This window comes from Triturus cristatus, chromosome 12 (genome assembly GCF_964204655.1).
Source record: "Triturus cristatus chromosome 12, aTriCri1.1, whole genome shotgun sequence".
NCBI lineage: Eukaryota > Metazoa > Chordata > Amphibia > Caudata > Salamandridae > Triturus > Triturus cristatus.
In genome coordinates, this window is record NC_140595.1 from 819127573 (window position 1) to 819147840 (window position 20268).

The 20268-nt window shown below is 50.0% G+C and overlaps 1 protein-coding gene across 2 annotated transcripts in view; it reads left to right on the forward strand.

The window, feature by feature from the left end:
* Positions 1–20268, forward strand: part of ACTL6B (actin like 6B) — a 254821-nt gene that overhangs the window by 178663 nt on the left and 55890 nt on the right. For both annotated transcript variants that reach the window (XM_085640126.1, XM_085640127.1), the window contains 5 exons: positions 9834–9895; positions 10568–10682; positions 13089–13169; positions 14806–14901; positions 17475–17561. In XM_085640126.1, the coding sequence (XP_085496252.1) occupies positions 9834–9895; positions 10568–10682; positions 13089–13169; positions 14806–14901; positions 17475–17561 (441 nt within the window). The remainder of the gene's footprint in view (positions 1–9833; positions 9896–10567; positions 10683–13088; positions 13170–14805; positions 14902–17474; positions 17562–20268) is intronic.

Here is a 20268-nt window from a genome sequence, read left to right on the forward strand (position 1 = left end):
TGCCCTATGGATAAGCTGGTCGAGGACATTTGCCTACGCCTTTCCACCGATACCCCTGTTGCACAGAGTGCTCGACAAGTGCAGAACCAGCAACATGACCCTGATCCTGGTGGCTCCGCAGTGGGCGAGGCAGACATGGTTCTCACAAATTCAGGAAATGGCACAAGGCGACCCATACAGGTTCGAGAGGAGGAAGGACCTGCTCTCAATGCAAAACGGAGAGGTCCTGCACCCAGAGCCAGAGACCCTCAACCTGGCGGCATGGCTCCTGAAGACCTAGAGTTCGCACACCTAAGATTGCCGCCGAGCACGATGCGAGTGCTACGGGAGGCGAGGAAACCAACTACACGAAAATGCTACAGCGCAAAATGGAAGAGGTTCACTGTGTGGTGCCGGAAGAAGGGCCTGCAAAACAGAATGACAAGAGACTCAACAGTACTGAGGTACCTCACACACCTTCTAAAGAGTAACCTCTGCTCGAGCTCACTAAGGGTACACCTAGCGGCCATCGTGGCATACACCAGAGGTGAAAAAGGTGGAAGTTTCTTCAGCTCGCAGGTGGTGAGGAGATTCATGGAGGGAGCCAAAAGGATGGCCCCCCCGAAAAGGTTGCCGCCGCCGGCATGGAATCTGAATGTGGTCCTGACGGAGCTCATGAAGGCACCGTTTGAACCCATTCACAAGGCCACACTGCAAATGCTAACTATGAAAACAGCCTTTCTGGTGGCCATAACCTCACTACGCAGGGTGAGCGAGCTTCAAGCACTAACGCTGCAGGAACCCTACATTCAAATTCACAAAGATAGAATAGTCCTGAGAACGGACCCACACTTCATGCCCAAGGTAGTGTCGGCGTTCCACCTAAATCAGACTATCCAGATACCAAGTTTCTTCCAAAACCCGACTACAAAAGCAGAAAAGGCACTGCACACCCTCGATGCCAGAAGAGCGGTGATGCACTACATTGAGAGAACCAAAGAACTCAGGAAGTCGAAGCAGCTGTTTGTGTCCTTTGCTACTAGCTTCATGGGTAGGCCAGTGACTAAGGGCACCATCGCAAGGTGGATTGCCCTCACTATTCAATTCTGCCACAAACAGGCTGGACAGGAGCTAGCGGAGGGGCCGCAGGCTCACTCCACAAGGAAGAAGGGGGCCACCGTGGCCTTCCTGGCGAACACGCCCATCCAGGACATATGCCTCGCGGCAACTTGGGCATCTGTGCACACGTTCACGAAACACTACTGCGTGGACATTCAGATGAACAAGGAAGCACAGGTTGGACAGAAGGTGCTTCAGCACATTTTCAACGACCAACGCTCATCTACCACCCAGCCGCCACAGAACTAGGAAAACCGCTACAAAATCGATGCACAGCATAGTGAATCCAGAAAGATTCACGCTGCAAAACGAATAGTTTCTTACCTGTCGGTGTAGTTTTGCAGCTTGAAGATCTTTCTGGATTCACTAGCGAACCCACCCACCTCCGCCAGGAAGATGAGGCTGGAGGAAGAGGGGGTAAAATGGAAAAGATCAAAGAAATACAAATATACAGATAAAGGGACAAGAAGGGTTAATCAATCGCCTAGGGTTAAAAAAAAAAAAAAAGGAAGGAAAAAAGAACCCGAAGATGGCGCCCCAAAGGTGGGACTTCCGCAGGAAGCACGACGACGTCACGGGAGGTGCACCAAATGGTGTACGTCGACGCCCACCTGGGCTACAAAAAAAAAAAAAAAAAAAGAAAAGACTACGAATCCGGACCCAACCACAAGATCGCGGAATAATGCACAGCATAGTGAATCCAGAAAGATCTTCAAGCTGCAAAACTACACCGACAGGTAAGAAACTATTCGTTTCGACTGAGTAGTTGACAACGACAACTAACCACTGGTTTCCTTTACATATTTTCGATCCGCCAACCCGGGCTCGGGCCCGGTTCTGCTTCAGCTTCCATTTCAGCCACCATCTTCTTCCACTCCACGACTCTGAGTGATGGAAAAAATGCACTTCAGTTTCTGCCCCAAGTGCCATACCAAGTACTCAAGGCAGGATCAACACTCTGTCTGTAACCTCTGCCTATCCCCTGAACACGACGAGGTGTCGTTTGAGGCTTGCCTGGCTTTCTGGACTAAAAAGACTCTTCGGCAAAAGAGGGAACTCCCCTGGGCCCATTCCACCATTCAAGCACACCAAGTAGAAAATAAGCCAGATATCTGCGAGGAGCAGTCTCTTGAGACAGAAGAGAAATTTGAGGACGCTCAAATCACAAGATGTGCCTATGGACATCTCCCTACCACTCGCCAGCAGCAGGGAAGGCTCTGATTCAGACCACGACCCGTCGACATCCATAAGGCTTGTGAGAACACTGGCAAAAGCCGTACAGACCCCATTAAACCAGCAAAAATGGCTCACAGAACCTCATTGCCCTCAGGCCAGGGTAGTGTCTGAAAACAGACAAAGGAGCAGACATGTCCCACCTCCTAAGCAAACACTGAAAGGCGTTGAAAAGCCGAAAGCACCAACTGCACCAAAGTTAATGCTCACCTCGGTGCCTGCATCGTAAACTTAAGCTTCAATGCTGGAAAAGCACCACAAGGCATCGGACACGAAAATACCACCTTCAGATCCAAAAACACTCTTGGTGCCAAAAGATGCGCAACCGCACAAAGGATCATTGGCGCCAAAAATGCTGTTGATGCCTAAACTACCCTCGGTGTCGAAAATAGCAAAGACACCATCGCTGCTGAAACAGCAACCTGTGGGGCCAATACTTGCACCACAGCAAGAAATACTTGATAAAAAACAAAAGACTTTGTTTATCAATCCGGACACTGGAAGGGTAGTTGCAAAACCACCTCTCCCACCAACTCACATGCTCCCTAAGAGAAAAAAGACTTTTGAGGAAGAAACCATGGGACCAGCGCCACCAAAAGCCCTACGGAAAAAACACAAAGACAGGGGCACTAGCCCAATACGCTTTCCTCTAACCCCACCTCCTCCTAGTTCCCTACCTGTACCTTCTCTTTCACCACTTGTCATTCCCGTGCTACCAGCACCTGCTGTATCACCAGTTCGTCCTCCATCACCTGAACACTGCCCTCGTGAACAACCACAGGCATCACCCGCGCAATCATCTACGGGAGACCTTGACTCGGAATGAGATTCACGCTATGACACACCATACTTTCCTGACCCACAGGTAGATCCAGACAATATACGTAGACCCCGTCAATGACACTGATCCTGATGTATACCCCTCTAAACCCTCACCAGATGGTACAATAGTCTACCGTGAGATTCTCAGTAGAGCTGCACACTATTGTAAAGTGATTTCCGCACATTACAGGATTAGGATGACTTTTTAGTGGAAACATTAAGCAGGTCTCACAGGGCAGTACAGTGTTTGCCCATGCTGAAAGGTATGCTAAAGCCCACAGTGGAAATGTTTAAGCAACCAGTCAAATCCAGAGTCATAACCCCAAGGGTAGACGAAAAATAAAATACCTGCCCATCTGACCCAACATACATCAAGGGCCAGGTTCCAGCAGATTCTTTGGTGATTCATACTGCCAGGAAAATGGCCAATTCTCAAGGGGCTGGAGATGCTTCAGCCACTGATGAGGAGAGCAAAAAGTATGATGCGGCCGGAAAACGTGTGGCTACACAAGCAGCCAACCATCTCTAAGAGTAGCAAATTCTGTAGAACTCTTTTCACTATACGATAGAGCCCGATGGGCTGAAATGCAAGAACTACTCCATCATCTCCCAGACCAATACCGGAAAGAGGGGCTGAGCTACTGGAGGAAGGCAAACTTATTTCCAATGCCACCATCCAACCACAGATCCAGGCGATGCGCAGCAGCAACTCGGTTCCTGCCAGTCCCAACACACCAGAGGGACATACTATAGGTCACACTGCAAAAACAATAGAGGACGGTGTTGTGGATCTGCCTCCAAAGAGACCACTCCTACTAAGCGGTGACTCCATACGCTTTTCCCTCCACTACTACAAAGCCTGGACACAAATTACAAAAGATCCAACGGGTCCTTTCCATCATAAAAGATGGGCACTGTCTGGAACTCACAGCGACCCCACCCACTATCCCTCCACGTACACAAACTATTATCAACAGAACACCTATAATTCCTACAAGAGGAGATCCAAGCTCTGCTTCAAAAGGGGGTCATAGAACAAGTCCCAAAACAACTTCAAGGACACGGGGTGTACTCACTGTACGTCCTCATTCCAAAAAAGAATGGAGCCTTAAGGCCCATACGAGACCTCAGGCCACCTACTAAGTACATCCTGTCAGAGCACTTTCTTATGGTAACGCTCCAAGAAGTAATACCATTGCTACAGCAAGGAGACTTCATGATGGCCCAGGACCTCAAAGACGCCTACTACCACATTACAGTATACCCAGCACATTGCTTCTACCTTTGATTTCAAGTAAATGGCCACCATTACCAGTTTAAAGTGTTTAGCATTTACAAAATGCCACACAGTAGTGGCATATTATCTCAGAATAGGGCGCACATACGTGTTTTAGACGACTAGCTGATCAGGATTGCAAACAAACAAAAATGTCTTCAGGTCTGGCACATCGCACTTCACAATATGGGGTGGAGGGATAAAATCATGCAGGCCACCCCATTGAGGGATATGGCGAGTTTGGGCACCCCAGCAATACAAAGAGGCTTTGAGAAATGGGACTTAATTGGTCTGTCGAGGGTGGCTGATCTGTGGAGGCAGGGGGATGTGCTTCTCTTCTCAGAGTTACAAAGAGAGTACAAACTGGTCCCCACAGAGACCGTCTGCTACTTACAAATGAGACCCGCCCTACGGAAAGCAATTCCTAGGGTGGTAGACCTCCCTGAGTCCTCTCCACTTGAGAATCGATTGTTAGATGAATACATGACTAGACAGGCGATCTCACTCACCTGTCATAAATTGATCAATAACTCTCCTGATCTTCTGGGCAAGCTACTGACGAGCTGGGAGCGAGAGATAGGTAATTTGGAGGAAGGAGAGTGGCCCGAAGCCCTGGCCTCCCTGTGGGAGGTGGCCATATGCTCCAGATTTCGATTGGTGCAACTGAAAATTCGTCACCGCAGCTATTATGCATGTACTACCCTGGGTAAAATGGACAAAATAGCTCAAGCTTGGTGTGCTAGTAAGTGTGGTCATGAGGGTACGTTTTTCATATGCTGTGGAGTTGCCCTGTGCTTCATCATCACTGGAGAGAGGGTATTTACTTGCCTCAATGAAGTAGTGGAGCGTGATCTGGCGCTGTCGGCCAAATGGGGCCTCCTCAATGTTTGGGCTGAAACAGACCTCAGTCGTATGACTCTGGCTCACATTGGGACTAATGGTAGCCAAGCGAAACAAAGCTTGCATGTGGAGATGCGAATTGAGCCCGAGTTTGCGGGACCGGAAGAGAGACATAGATTGGTTCATGCTGGCTGAGCGGGCGGTATATGTGGGGAGAAGTTGTCCAAATAAATGGACTAAAATACGGGGAAAGTGGAATGCTTATAGGGGGGAACTTGCGAGCCCCTGGGTAGTACTACTGATGATGTTTCGTAATACCGATGGCAGCTGTTTAATGTTGATACAACAGTCAAAGTCGATATTTGGGTGTCCTGATGGGACTTTGTGGGTTGCTGCAGATGTCTCTCCCTTTTGATCTGAAATGTCTTCTGTCACCACAGCTTTCTTTGTCTAACTGTTTGATAGAAAAGAACTTAAAAAAAAAACAATGTGTGCAGGACACTCAAAAGGTAATCAGCCTTCTGCACAGATTTGGCTTCCTACTCAATACAGCAAGATCTCACCTGCAACCCCTGCAAAGGCGGCTGTTCTTAGGTGCAATCCTAAACTCAGCGGTGGAAAAGCGACAATCTGTTCCAGGGTCGGCACTTCAAAGCCCCACTTCCCCAAATCACCATTACAACAGAGGCATCCCGAAGGGGGTTGAGGAGCACATATGCAGGACCTCGCAGTATGTGAGCTATGGTCTCCAACTCTGCAACACTTTCAAAGCAATCGCCTAGAGCTTCTTGTGGTTCAATTAGCTCTCAAAGCTTTTCAGCAACATCTTCATCACTAAGTAGTTCTGGTCCGTGCCGACAACATGACCGCAGTGTACTACATTAAAAAACTAAGATACATACTCCATACAGCTCTCACACATAGCAGAGCAAATATGGCGCTTGGCCAAACATCACAAAACCCACCTGTGGAAATGTACCCTGGACACTGGTGCAGATTCACCCTCCCGTCCACGGGTCCGAAGACTAACAAAGAGAGATCGGCACTGGAGTTGAAGTAAGACAAACCAAGTTTATTAATCACTCATGAGTGGGACTGCGTCCGTGCAACACCCTAGAGTGTTGAGAGAGGAAGTACATGGAATACAAAAACCATCGTCCTTATATACTGTTTTGTTACATTGCAATCCCATGGGAAGGAAAACTGGGGGGAACGGGTTTAAGCACGGAAATAGCTATAGGCAAACAAGAGCAAAGGCTGACCAGATGGTCAGCAGATGAGGAGGGGGAGTAAGGAATGTTTATGGCAGCAATAAACTATCAATGGATAACATCTAAGACCAGGTGCACTGGCAGTTGCAGCCCCCAGCACGTACAACAGATTGACCATGTCAGAGAGGTCAGCTAAAGTTGAGGACACAGGCTGGGTGAAAAGACGAACAGCAAAGAGTAAAATGAACACAACAGAAACTAAATGGATGCGACAGTCAAAATGGCTGCCGGTTATGCTAACGTAGAATTTACACTTTTCCACACACCTCCTAGCAGAATACCTACCAGGGGTGGACAACAACTTTGCAGATATGCTCAGCAGAACGCATCAGCAGGTACATGAGTGGGAAATCAACACAACATTTCCCCACTCATATTTCCAACGGTGGGGAACCCTAGAGATACACTTCTTCGCAATACAACAGAATGCAAAATGCCCAACCCTCGCCTCCAGGTTTCCTCACCCACCATCCAAAGGAAATGCCCTATGGATCAGCTGGTCAGGCATATTTGCTTATGCTTTTCCCCCTCTTCTACTCTTTCCTTATGTGGTTCAATAGCTCACACAAACATCCCTCACACTAGTCCTAATGGCCCCTACAAGGGTGCGACAAGCCTGGTTCACAACCCTGTTACAACTGTCAGTGGTACCACATGAGATCTTCTGACTTAGGAACAGGGAAAGGTCATACATCCAAATTCCAAACAGCTCAATCTGCCGATGTGCCTCCCGAGGTCTTAGAATTTGGACACCGCAATATGCCACAAGAGTGCATGACCATTATCAAAAAGGCTCGCAGGCCAACCACGCGGGCATGTGACGCAGCCAAATGGAAAATATTTGTATATTACTGCTTAGATAAATAAATCCAACCACTGTCCCTGACAGGTCAAGAGCTTGTTTGTTATCTATTTTATTTGCAACTAGCAGGCGTAGTATATGCCTCTATTAGACTACACTTAGCAGCACTTGCTGCTTACGTGCAAAACAGACAACATATGTTGCTCTTTAAAATTCCAGTAATCAAAGCATTTATGGAAAGACTAAAAAGAGCCATTCCACCTTCGATCTCACCAGCACCAGTCTGGAACCTAAATATTGTTCTCACCAGATTCATGGGGCCACCGTTTGAATCACTAAATTCATGTGATTTACAGTCCCTCACATGGAAAGTAGCTTTTTTAGGAGCTATCACATCTCTCAGGCAAATAAGTACTTCAAGTGCTCACTTTAGAAGAACCTTTCTTCCAAATCTATCCAAATAAATTAGCACTTAGAACTAACCCAATCCTCCTTCCTCAAGTGGTTTCCAAATTCCATGCAAATCAAACAATTGAGCTACCAGTATTCTTTCCTAAACCAGTTTCAGTGGCATTAAGAGCTCTACACACCCTCGATATTAAAAGAGCAGGAATGTACTACATTGAGAGGACTAAACCGGTTCGCAAAATACAACTTTTTCTAACCCCCAAAAAGGTTCCCTTATCTCCAGAGCTGGAATCGCAAGATGAATAGTAAAATGTATTAAAACTTGCTACCTCAAAGCTAAGCGATTGCTACTTGTAACTCCATGGGCTCACGCCACACGCAACAAAAAGACCCTCCATGGCTTTTCTAGGAAGCATCCCATTAGCGGATATCTGTAAAGCAGCTGCATGGAATAACCAGTAGCGGCCAGTCCCCTGGCAAAGTGGGGGGCGGACCGGCCAAAGGAGGGATGTGAGGAGGGGGAGGAGGGTTCGGGGGCAAAACAAATTTAAAATAAATACAAACCAGAAACTTCCCTTAACGCCGCTGTCTCCCGCCGCATTGCGCTCTTCCTGCTTCTGGCCCTGGGCACAGGCTCCCAACCCGCCCTGCGGCCAATCCTGAAGCAGCTCTCACATGGGAGCAGCTTCAGTATTGGCCTGAGTGCCTGCAACTTGTGCTTCCGGCCAGTCTGTGAGCCTGTGCCTGCTCTCTCCAGCTCTAGCAACGCAGCTGGGGCTGGAGAGAGCTTCACTGCGCATGAGGGGTTTGGGCGGCCTGAGACGGCCGGCCAAACACATCATGCACAGTGAAGGGAGTGCCCACCTCTCCCCCACCAGCAGTGTCATCCCCTGGAGCCCCCCCCCCAAGACTCGTCAGAGTCCTGGGGGCGGGTCCAGGGGATTAAAATAAAACCATAATAAAACAGGTATATTACCGTTTAATTTGGTGGTGTGGGGGGGGGGGGGCGCTCCTCTGTTCTAATGGGGCGGCCGCCGCTGGACATAACCCACATACATTCACAAACCACTATTGTGTGGACGTCTTAGCTAATCAACTGGCTAGAGTGGGTGAAGCTGAATCATGAACACTTGTTCAAACATCTACGTCAACCACTAGCTAGCCACCGCTTCTGGGAACTCTGCTTTACATGCTAAGCATATGTATCTATGGTAACACATGCGACAAACGGAATATGTTACTTACCCTCTATGCATCTATTTGTAGCGCATAGCACCGTAGACTTGTTGGCCCCCGCCCTCCTCCCCGAAAGCTACTTGCTGTGTACACACCTCTCAACTAAAACACTCGACCATAGTTTCATTTTACTGACGTGCTCATCCTTTTGGTCACTGCCTGCTCCTGTCCGTTCGTAACTCACCCGATGAGCCCAAAAAATAATCTAATAATCGAGTCACTTTACCCTGTGACTCGAATGACTTCGAAGAAAAACAAGTTGCAGGAGTCCAAGCTGAACACTAGATGGCAGGAGTATGCTAAACATATGGATCTGCTGCACTACGCGCCACGAATAGATGCTTACAAGGTAAGTAACACATTTCTTTCCTATACGTATTCTGGCGTAGAAACCATAGAGGTGTCACCTGATCCTGCTTCTGCGTATCCCATAAAAATTGTCAACACTACTACAAATAGTTCAGATACACAACATTGCCTCGTGAGGTGTGCCGCCGCTTGCACAATAGTCGCGGCGGCGCCTCCAAAGACGGCCTTTGAGTTGAAGAGACTCAGCTCTCCGGATGGAGCTGGATTTTCAGGGCATTCAGGCTGTGACAGAAGGGGAAATTATAAGACGGGTGGGCACCAGGCAAAGTTCTTTTTATGTCATCATCTTTTGGTGTTTGAGTTGTTTACACCACAATCTACTGCTGCCGACAGCGGGTCTCGTAGGTCGGGAGCACGCAACCGACTGACTCACTCTATTGATATTTAAAGTTTTGCAAAGCTTGGGGTGAAAGCGTTTGGGGGGTGGCATGGAAGGGGTCTTGCTATAGGTGAATTAACCCTTTGGTTCTCCCTTTAGGAAGTCATCCAGGATTTCCAGGCTTCGGTGTTGCAGGTGTCGGACTCCCCATACGACGAGCAGTGAGTACCCCTTTCATCGATAAACACGTGTCTCTTTCTGCCCGGATTCTCCTGCCCCTGCTGTGAAGTGAGAGCGTCTCTGTTGGAGAAGAAAGCTGTGCTCGTTCATAGATTTCACACCTTACTTCCGGCTTTGAGTCTGGTGTCTGTATTGCATTTACGTCCATAACTCTCAACCCTTGGCTGTTTGCTGAATCTGTCTTTATTCTTGTTAGTCGTTAAGGGTTCCGGGACAGTCTAATTTTTTAAAGAAACATTCAGGCGTGGTCGCTGTTCATTGGGGTTTTGTTCTACACACGGGCAGTAGTCTCAGGAGTTGGAACACAGTTGTTCACTCTCTTAGCACAAGGTTGATCACTGAAAGGCATTGTAACATAATTTTGCTATAAGACGTCCTTCATGACCTCACAGCAGCCTTTTCATTGGTTGACCATGGGTCTCACTGTGTGACGACATCACTGGCTGGAAGGCAGCCTGGTGCATTGGAGGCCTTCCTAATACTTGCACGGTGCTTCCCATTGCGGACACTCGTAGTAGTGCAGTGTTTCATGTCCAGCGCCGTCTAAGTCTTGTAGGAAGATTCATTGGGATTGGTGTGAAGTCTGTGGAGTCCCCCATTGTAAGAATGACCAAATAATCAGATTTTGTTGTCTCCTCTCTGCTGTGGGGCAGGGTGGCAGCGCAGATGCCCACCGTCCACTATGAGATGCCGAACGGTTACAACACGGACTATGGGGCGGAGCGGCTGCGGATCCCCGAGGGCTTGTTTGATCCTTCCAACGTCAAGGTAAGGCCTATAGAGGCACAAGGGGCACAAAGGATAAACCTTAGAGGTGGGTGAAGTAGGGGATAGAGGAGTTTGGGGTAGCAATGATGTCAAAAATAATGGAGATAGCAAAAATTGACATGCTGTGACATTGATGTGTTTGCGCTCAGTGGTGGACATGAGGAGTGGGGTCATGACAGTGAGTGAGACATGTCTCGGAAAAGTGGCTTTCATCATAACAACTTAAAGGCTTGAGAAGTTGAAAAGAGCAAGTTTGCCAAACCCTTCGTGAGGAAGCGCCTCTGTATTAGGGATGTCCAATGTGCTGTGCTGTACATACGGAATGTTTTATGCAAGGCATTGGGGACTGGTGTTTACTGTACATATTGACATTAATAAGCGAGCCAGTATGAGAGGTGTGACCTGTATCTGCCACCGACTGTTAAAAGCAATGCACATCTAGCAGTGTAGCTGTCGAGGCCACCGTCTGGTACAAGCAACCACAGATCTACCGATGTCTGCTGTCGTACAAGCCACCCAACTGTTGTACACATACACAGATTCAGGAGCGTATGCTGTGCCGGCACCGACCACTACAAGCAACCTCAGATGTAGCAGCGTGTGCTGTGCAGGCGCGGACCACATCAAGCAACCTCAGATGTAGCAGCGTGTGCTGTGCCGGCACCGACCACTACAAGCAACCTCAGATGTAGCAGCGTGTGCTGTGCAGGCGCGGACCACTTCAAGCAACCTCAGATGTAGCAGCGTGTGCTGTGCAGGCGCGGACCACTTCAAGCAACCTCAGATGTAGCAGCGTGTGCTGCGCAGGCGCGGACCACTTCAAGCAACCTCAGATGTACCAGCGTGTGCTGTGCAGGCGCGGACCGCTTTAAGCAACCTCCGATGTATCAGCGTGTGCTGCGCAGGCGCGGACCACTTCAAGCAACCTCAGATATAGCAGCGTGTGCTGTGCAGGCGCGGACCACTTCAAGCAACCTCAGATGTAGCAGCGTGTGCTGTGCAGGCACGGACCACTTCAAGCAACCTCAGATGTAGCAGCGTGTGCTGCGCAGGCGGGACCACTTCAAGCAACCTCAGATATAGCAGCGTGTGCTGTGCAGGCGCGGACCACTTCAAGCAACCTCAGATGTACCAGCGTGTGCTGTGCAGGCGCGGACCGCTTTAAGCAACCTCCGATGTAGCAGCGTGTGCTGCGCAGGCGCGGACCACTTCAAGCAACCTCAGATGTACCAGCGTGTGCTGCGCAGGCGCGGACCACTTCAAGCAACCTCAGATGTAGCAGCGTGTGCTGTGCAGGCACGGACCACTTCAAGCAACCTCAGATGTAGCAGCGTGTGCTGCGCAGGCGCGGACCACTTCAAGCAACTTCAGATGTACCAGCGTGTGCTGTGCAGTCGCGGACCGCTTTAAGCATCCTCCGATGTAGCAGCGTGTGCTGCGCAGGCGCGGACCACTTCAAGCAACCTCAGATATAGCAGCGTGTGCTGTGCAGGCGCGGACCACTTCAAGCAACCTCAGATGTAGCAGCGCGTGCTGTGCAGGCACGGACCACTTCAAGCAACCTCAGATGTAGCAGCGTGTGCTGCGCAGGCGCGGACCACTTCAAGCAACCTCAGATATAGCAGCGTGTGCTGTGCAGGCGCGGACCACTTCAAGCAACCTCAGATGTACCAGCGTGTGCTGTGCAGGCGCGGACCGCTTTAAGCAACCTCCGATGTATCAGCGTGTGCTGCGCAGGCGCGGACCACTTCAAGCAACCTCAGATATAGCAGCGTGTGCTGTGCAGGCGCGGACCACTTCAAGCAACCTCAGATGTAGCAGCGTGTGCTGTGCAGGCACGGACCACTTCAAGCAACCTCAGATGTAGCAGCGTGTGCTGTGCAGGCGCGGACCACTTCAAGCAACCTCAGATGTAGCAGCGTGTGCTGTGCAGGCGCGGACCACTTCAAGCAACCTCAGATATAGCAGCGTGTGCTGTGCAGGCGCGGACCACTTCAAGCAACCTCAGATGTAGCAGCGTGTGCTGTGCATGTTATTGACTTACAGGCAGCCGCAACTTAAGCGGTGTGTGCTGTACAAGCTATTTACTGCTACAGGCAAGCACAGATTTAGCAGCATGTGCTGTAGAGGTCACCAACTGTTACAAGCCATTGATGGTTACAGGCAAGCACAGATTCAGTAGTGTTTCCTGTACAAACCCCTGGCTGACACAAGGAACTAGATTTGGTAGTGTGTGCTGCAGAAGCCACCGACAGTTACAAGGTTTTAATGACGTGTGCTGTATGAGCTGTGGACTAGTGTTAGAAACTTCATTGCGAGCACCAGCTTATGGTTGTCGTGATGTGCACTGGGTGTAGTGACTGTCAGCATTCACTGCTGCTCTCCTGTGTCATTGATGTCTTTCAGGGGCTCTCGGGGAACACCATGTTGGGAGTCGGTCATGTGGTGACTACCAGTATTGGCATGTGTGACATCGACATCCGGCCGGTAAGTATGTGATGTGGTCCTATGGAGTGTCCACATCTGTCAGGACAGCATCACCTGTAATATCTAAGCCTGCTTGTGGTGCACGCCTGGGAGATCAGATATGATAGATACCTCTGCCTGGTGAGTGTCTCCTGAGCATCATGTGCCAGGGGAGGACGCCCCTCATCCCACCATATTTCCTAGCCTCACCTGTAACAGGAGTGCACTCAGGGCACCATTGTTGAGATCTGTATGCAGGGTTTCCATCCTGGGCACCACATGTAATGTTCACATCTGGTATGGTATCCCATTTGCGACCACATGTTATTGCATTGTTTGCAGTTTCATTTGATATCCACACCCGGGGTAGCACATCCACATCTCACCGGGAATTACTTCCTGTGCAGTGTACGTCGTATCCTCATCCTGCAGGGGTAGCATTGATGCCCCATATGTTGTGAGCGCACCTGGTTCACAAGTAACGTTTCTGCACTATCTCACAGCCATATCTGCTCCATACCTGATACTGAATCCTGGTTGGAATGTACCTCCTGTGAACCAGATATGATGTCCTGCTCTCACAGAGCAGGGCCTTCTGTGCACTAAATGTTAAACCCAGGGCCCCCTTGTGGGGTACCCTGTGTGTACCACAAGTAATATCACCCCACTGAATACCTGTTGAGGGGAGAGATGTGTTTTCTCGGTGAGGCATTATACGCCAGAACTAGGAGACATAAATGATTTCCCCACCAGACCAAAGTGTGTGTTATGTGGTCAGAACCCAGGCAGACCCTTTCCCAGCTTGTTCCCGGCACTGGAAAGATGTGGGTGTCAGGCAGCACCATACTTAAGTAGCACTGACAAAGAAACCGCCTGTTCACCGCTCTGCTGATTTACAAAATTCTGCCTGCTGTGCCCCAAAATGTATGCAGGTCATAGGGGCTCCAGGGGAGATGGAGAGGGTCCCACCACAATCAGAAGGGAGTTCTGGTTTACATTTCTGCAGGCAGGGTAGTCCCTCATCCAAGGGGTCCCTTGTGGGCTTCCTGTCCTGCAGCAAGGAGATGGGTAACTATTTCTTCAGGCACATTGTGTATTCCATCCCTCGGTCACTAGATCTCACCCCAGGGGTACAGTCACGATATAAACTTTATCCATCCGGAGAGTCGTCCATGAAGGTCACTCCCTGCAGGTGAAAGGACCCTTCAATGCATTTCAGCCAGAGTCTAGGGAACTCCCTCCTTGCACCTTATAGCAGCCACTAAGATGGTCTCTGGGATAAGAAGCTACTAGGTCAAAACAAACTGGGAGAGACTTTAAAGGGGAACAGGCAGGCACGAACCCCCCCCCCCCCCCCCCTCCTCGCTGAACTTTAGTGCAGACAGTGTCTGCTTAGGAGCTCTAGAGTACGCTTGGACCATTCGAACTTCTATTTATTTCAAGTTTTCCTTTTAAAGGGGTTAGGATACTGGACTTTGCTTCTTCACCATTGTTTTTTACCAGTTTCTTGCCATGTTGGTCACATACTGGGCGGTGGTAACCTTACCTTTAGAAGCAGCGCAGGAATTTCCAGGAGTTGGGCTTTTAAGGGGAGTTGGGTAAGGCATGGACAGACATTTTCAGGAATCAGCAGCCGGTTGTTTTCTGTCCTCGCCAGGGCCTCTATGGCAGTGTGATTGTGACCGGGGGCAACACCTTGCTGCAGGGGTTCACCGACCGACTAAACCGGGAACTGGCACAGAAGACACCACCGGTAAGAGAGAAGAAGTGTTGGTGGAAACCTGGGCCAGATGAAAGGGCGATGGCTGGACTGTGCGCCACCCAGCTTCTAGAATGTGAATGAGAGAGTGATATTGACCAATCTGTGTCCTTGCATCCATCTTGGGTCACCGGTGACTGAGGGATGCTGTGAGAGGGATATGTTGGGCCTCAGAAGTGGCATGACATGGGGACTGCAGGTCAGGAGTGAAGGGAACTGACAGGGAAGTGTGTATAGCCTCTTCAGCCTCCCTCTCCTCATCACAGGAGAGACAGTATTGAAGTGACTAGGGAGATGTGTTGGTGTGGGTGGTGTACATGGGGTGTGTGTCGGGTGTGTGTGGTGTGCCTGGTGCGTGCGTGGTGTGTGTGTGTGGTGGTGTGTGTGTGTGCATGGTGTGTGTGTGTGTGTGTCTGTATCTGTCTGTGTCTCTGCTAGCTCTGGAATAGCAGGCGGTGTTGGAGGTCAACACTGAAGTGCAGAGGCAGAGGCAGAGGCAGGTTTACCTTCCAGACAATAGCCAGGGTTGTTGCAGGGCTGGGTTTAGGTGCACTGCAAAGAGACGATGCAGAGCAAATGTATGGATGAGACTGGCAGAGCGGCCTGGGGCCAGAGGAATATAGTGGAAGGGGTGAAATAGGTCAAGATTGAGGTGCATTGGAAGAGCTGCACGTGGGTCACACACCTAGAATAGCAGGCGGGCTGCAGGTCAGGACTCAGGTGCATTGGAAGAGCTGCCTGAGGGGTCCTGGAACAGCATGCAGTGATTCAGGTCAGTGCAGAGACACATTGGAAGAGCTGCCTGAAAGTTACAGGACTGTAATGGCAGGGAGTGGAGCCAGCATGTCAATAGGGGCACAGAACAGGTGCTTGAGGTGGAACAGAGGAGCTGTTGGACTCACTTTATATGGGATTCTCCAAGCGAACACTGGCGACCACTACAGATAACTTGAGCAGGACCAAGATGGGCTGCATCTGCTAGGGGTTGGGTGAGTGATGGGCTGCATCTGTCAGGGGTTGGGTGAGTGATTGACTGCAGCTGCCAGGGGTTGGGTGAGTGATTGACTGCAGCTGCCAGGGGTTGGGTGACTGATTGGCTGCAGCTGCCAGGTGTTGGGTGAGTGATGGGCTGCACCTGCCAGGGGTTGATTGAGTGATGGGCTGCATCTCCCAGGGGTTGAGTGAGTGATGGGCTGCCTCTGCCAGGGGTTGGGTGAGCGATGGGCTGAATCTGCCAGGGGTTGGGTGAGTGATGGGCTGCATCTCCCATTGGTTGGGTGAGTGATGGGCTGCATCTCCCATTGGTTGGGTGAGTGATGGGCTGCATCTACCAGGGGTTGGGTGAGCGATGGGCTGCATCTGCCAGGAGCTGGGTGAGTGATGTGCTGTATCTGCCAGGGGTTGGGTGAGTGATCGGCTGCATCTGCCATGGGTTGGGTGAGTGATGGGCTGCATCAGCCAGGGTTTGGATGAATGATGGGCTGAATCTGCCAGGGGTTGGGTGAGTGATGGGCTGCATTATTATTATTATTATTATTCATTCTTGATAGAGCGCATGGCTACCCTTAGGCATCCCAGCGCTAGTAGCAACCACAAGAATTTTACAGTCCCACTGCAGTTTCTGGAAGAGCCACAGTTTTAATTGCTTCCTGAATGCAAAGTGGTGAGCAGTTGATGTAAGCTGGATCGGAAGCGTGTTCTATAGAATGGATGCATTGTATGAGAACATACGCTCGCCCGAACGTACTCTCAAGATTTTAGGAACCTTCGCTTGGAATAGGTTGGCCGATCTCAGGCTGCGGGAGGGCCGGTGAAAGGACATCAAAGAGCGATTTATTTTTGGACCTGTACCCCAGAGGGTCTTATGTGCAATGCAAAGTGATTTGAACATTATGCGTTCTGAGATGGGTAGCCAATGCAGTGCCTTCAGTGCTGGCTTAGCCAATTGTTTTCTGGGGGTGTTGTATAGCAGCCTAGCTGCGCAGTTCTGCACAACTGGAGTTTCCTTGCCAGGGGTTGAGTGAGTGATGGGCTACCTCCGCCAGGGGTTGGTTGAGTGATGGGCTGCATCTCCCAGGGGTTGAGTGAGTGATGTGCTGCCTCTGCCAGGGGTTGGGTGAGTGATGGGCTGCAGCTGCCAGGGGTTGGGTGAGTGATGGGCTGCAGCTGCCAGGAGTTGGGTGAGTGATGGGCTGCAGCTGCCAGGGGTTGGGTGAGTGATGGGCTGCAGCTGCCAGGAGTTGGTTGAGTGATGGGCTGGTCTTCAAGTCTCTCCTCCTGTCTAGTCATTCTGGAGGCAGTGAGCTGTAGGGACGCTGTAAGCAGTGATTTTACACACTATTGGATTCCAGGGTCCACTGTGTCTTTTATTTCGATTCTCTCTTTGTTATCACCTTGAGCTAAATGGACCTGAGTGACTCTACCTGCTACTAAAGCACCAGTAAACCCAGATGGGGCAGCTGTTTGTTCTATTTAAGCTCCTTAACATAACATAACATCAGTGGGTTATTTTTTGCTGTGCATGGCCCAGTGCCCGGCTAATCTCTCCCTTCTCTCTGTCCCCCCAGAGCATGCGCCTGAAGTTGATCGCAAGTAACAGCACCATGGAGCGGCGGTTCAGCCCTTGGGTGGGCGGCTCCATCCTGGCCTCACTTGTAAGTACCGTTATGATTTTGGAGGTGTGTGTCTATGTCTGCTCTGGAATAGCAAGGGGTCTTGGAGGTCAGCATGACGGTGTACTGCTGATTCCTAGCACGAGGGGTCAACGTGTTGGGTGAAGCTCATAGAGGCTGCTGTGTCCTTCACCTTAGAGCAAAGTGCTGCGAAAGGTCCAAATAATCCCCTGTCTGGCTTTTAGGAAGGACTTGAAAACCGATGTTTTGTATGTCGATTGTGTCTCCTGCTGCCACCTTTCACTTTGGTTTTAGTTCTTCATAGCGCTATATAAGGAGTCAAATCACTGGTGGTCTGTGGGGTTCCTTCACCTGGGCCACGAGAGCTCACTTCGGATGCCCGTTAACACCCCGGCCTAAAAGTTCATGTAAAGAGCCCAGGAGCACACAGTGGACTTTGCATAGCCTGGGAAAGCTGTGTAGACTATGCAGTGAATATTTAGCATATTTTTTACATCAAGCCCATTAGCAGCCGTGTAGAGGGGTCAAGATTCCCCTACGCGCCCTGCACTGAGGTTACAATATCTGCGTATGAAGCAAGCCTTTCCTATCAATGGCAAAGCAGACAGTACCAGTAGATGGCTCCACATGTTGGATCAGCCATCTATTCTTTACCACAGCAGGACATTTTTTAGACTTCAAAACAAGTCCTTTTCCTGTGGGGGTCCCATTTGAGTTTGTTGCCTCGGACCCTGAAAAAACTTTTGATATGCCTGTTGTCATCACGTGATGTTGGGTCCAGTGATTGGCTGTGTTCTTCCTGACTCCCTCTCTAACACTCCCCCGAAAACCCATTCCACAAATCTCCCTGCGGCGTCCTCCCATCTTAACACTCCTATGATCCCATTTCTGCCCCATCCCGCTCTTCTAAGTCTCATTCCCTACTCGACTCATCCCGATGTACCTACTCGCCTCGCTCCAATTAATCTCTCTATTCCACCCATTGCTGCACCCAACAGCCCTCTCCTACATATCTTTCCACTTTTGTCTCCTATCCCCGCACATTCAATCAATCACTCAGGGATTTGTGAAGCGCGCTACTCATCTGTGAGGGTCTCAAGGCGCTGGGAGGGGGGGGGGGGGGGGTTGTGCAGCTCCGATTCAACCAAAGAGCCAGGTCTTAAGGCTCTTCCTGAAGGTGTGCAGAGTGGGGGAGCGTCTGATGTTGAGTGGGAGCTCGTTCCAGGTCTTGGCCGCGATGTAGGAGAAGGCTCTTCCACCCGCTCTGTGGATACGTGGGGTTTCGGCAAGGGCGAGGTCATCAGAGCAAGGTATCTTTTGGGTGCGTGGAAGGAGACTCTTTCGTTGAGGTATTGGGGGTCTGGTGTTGTGGAGGGATCTGTAGGCGTGAGTGAGTAGCTTGAAGGTTACTCTCTTCTCTACGGGGAGCAAGTGGAGGCCCTGTAGGTGCTGGGTGATGTGGTGGTGTTGTGGGATGCAAAGGACGAGTCTGGCGGTGGTGTTCTGGATGTTCTGGAGTTTTCAGAGTACATTCTTTGTACTATGGCACCCAGCCCGCTTACTCCCTTCCCAACCCTTACTTATCTGCCTCCTGCTCATCCACTAACCGTGCTCCGCCCCTTCGCTGTGGTACAAATGCAGCAGTCACCGCAGCTGGCGCACCACTGCCACCGCGCGCCTTCCACCTCATATCCTAATATCTATCCTCTTTCTGCCGCTGTGGGATCACCTAGTGGTTCTCCCACAAATACCAATCTTGCTTCTCAGATTTCAATCTCCTCACAAACAAGTTAGTTAAACTTTCTCTTGAGCTCATCCCCACGCTGATGAATTCCTCCAAATCATCTCTGACTATACCTCCCCTCCCTCCTCGTCCGAGCTTTAGCCTCTCTGACTCTTCCATCGAAAAGACTTGAGTTCTTATCACAGTTTCCCGACTCTCATACTCATTGTCCACACTCAACTGCTGCTCAGCCCTAGTGCTCTCTCCCTGAAGAACAATGCCGGGGTTCTCAATCTGCCTAGATCTTAGTCGACTTATCAAAAGCTATGGGAACTTAACCAAGAAACCCACCCCTAACCGCGCTCAAAGCAACTTCTCCATCCCAATCGTCCAGAACAACACACCTCCCCGATCATACCTTCCAACCAGGAATAAGGGATTTACCATCCTCATTCAGGTACCCACTGAACGAACAAACTGTCCTGCCTCCGAGACCACTCGCTCAGCTCTACAATGCATTCTATGTAATTGCTGATCCGCATTTAAACACTGCCTCGAGCTTACAGACACAATTGTAATCTCAACCTTGAAATCCTGGTCCTTACAGAAACTTGGCTGAATGATGCTTTGAACAATGTCCTAGACCGTCTTCGCACTCCACATTATTACATTCAGAAGAGGTGGGGGTGCAGCCATATTTCATAGGAGCACGCACAGATGGAAATTACTTACAACTGATATTTCCCCTTCCCTCCAATGCCTTTCTCTTGAAATCAATACTTACAAGACCTCCAGAAGGAACGTCATATACCACCCTCCTGGTGAAAATATCAAGTTCATCAAGTAATGCGTTGAATATTTATCATCACAGCTGATACAGTCGGAGCCCCTCATCTTCCTGGAGACTTCAATCTTCGCTGTGGTTCTTTACGGTCTCTTCCAGATAACAACACTCTACAAATGCTCAATTCTTGACATTTTTATCTCCAAGGGCGCACTTGTGAC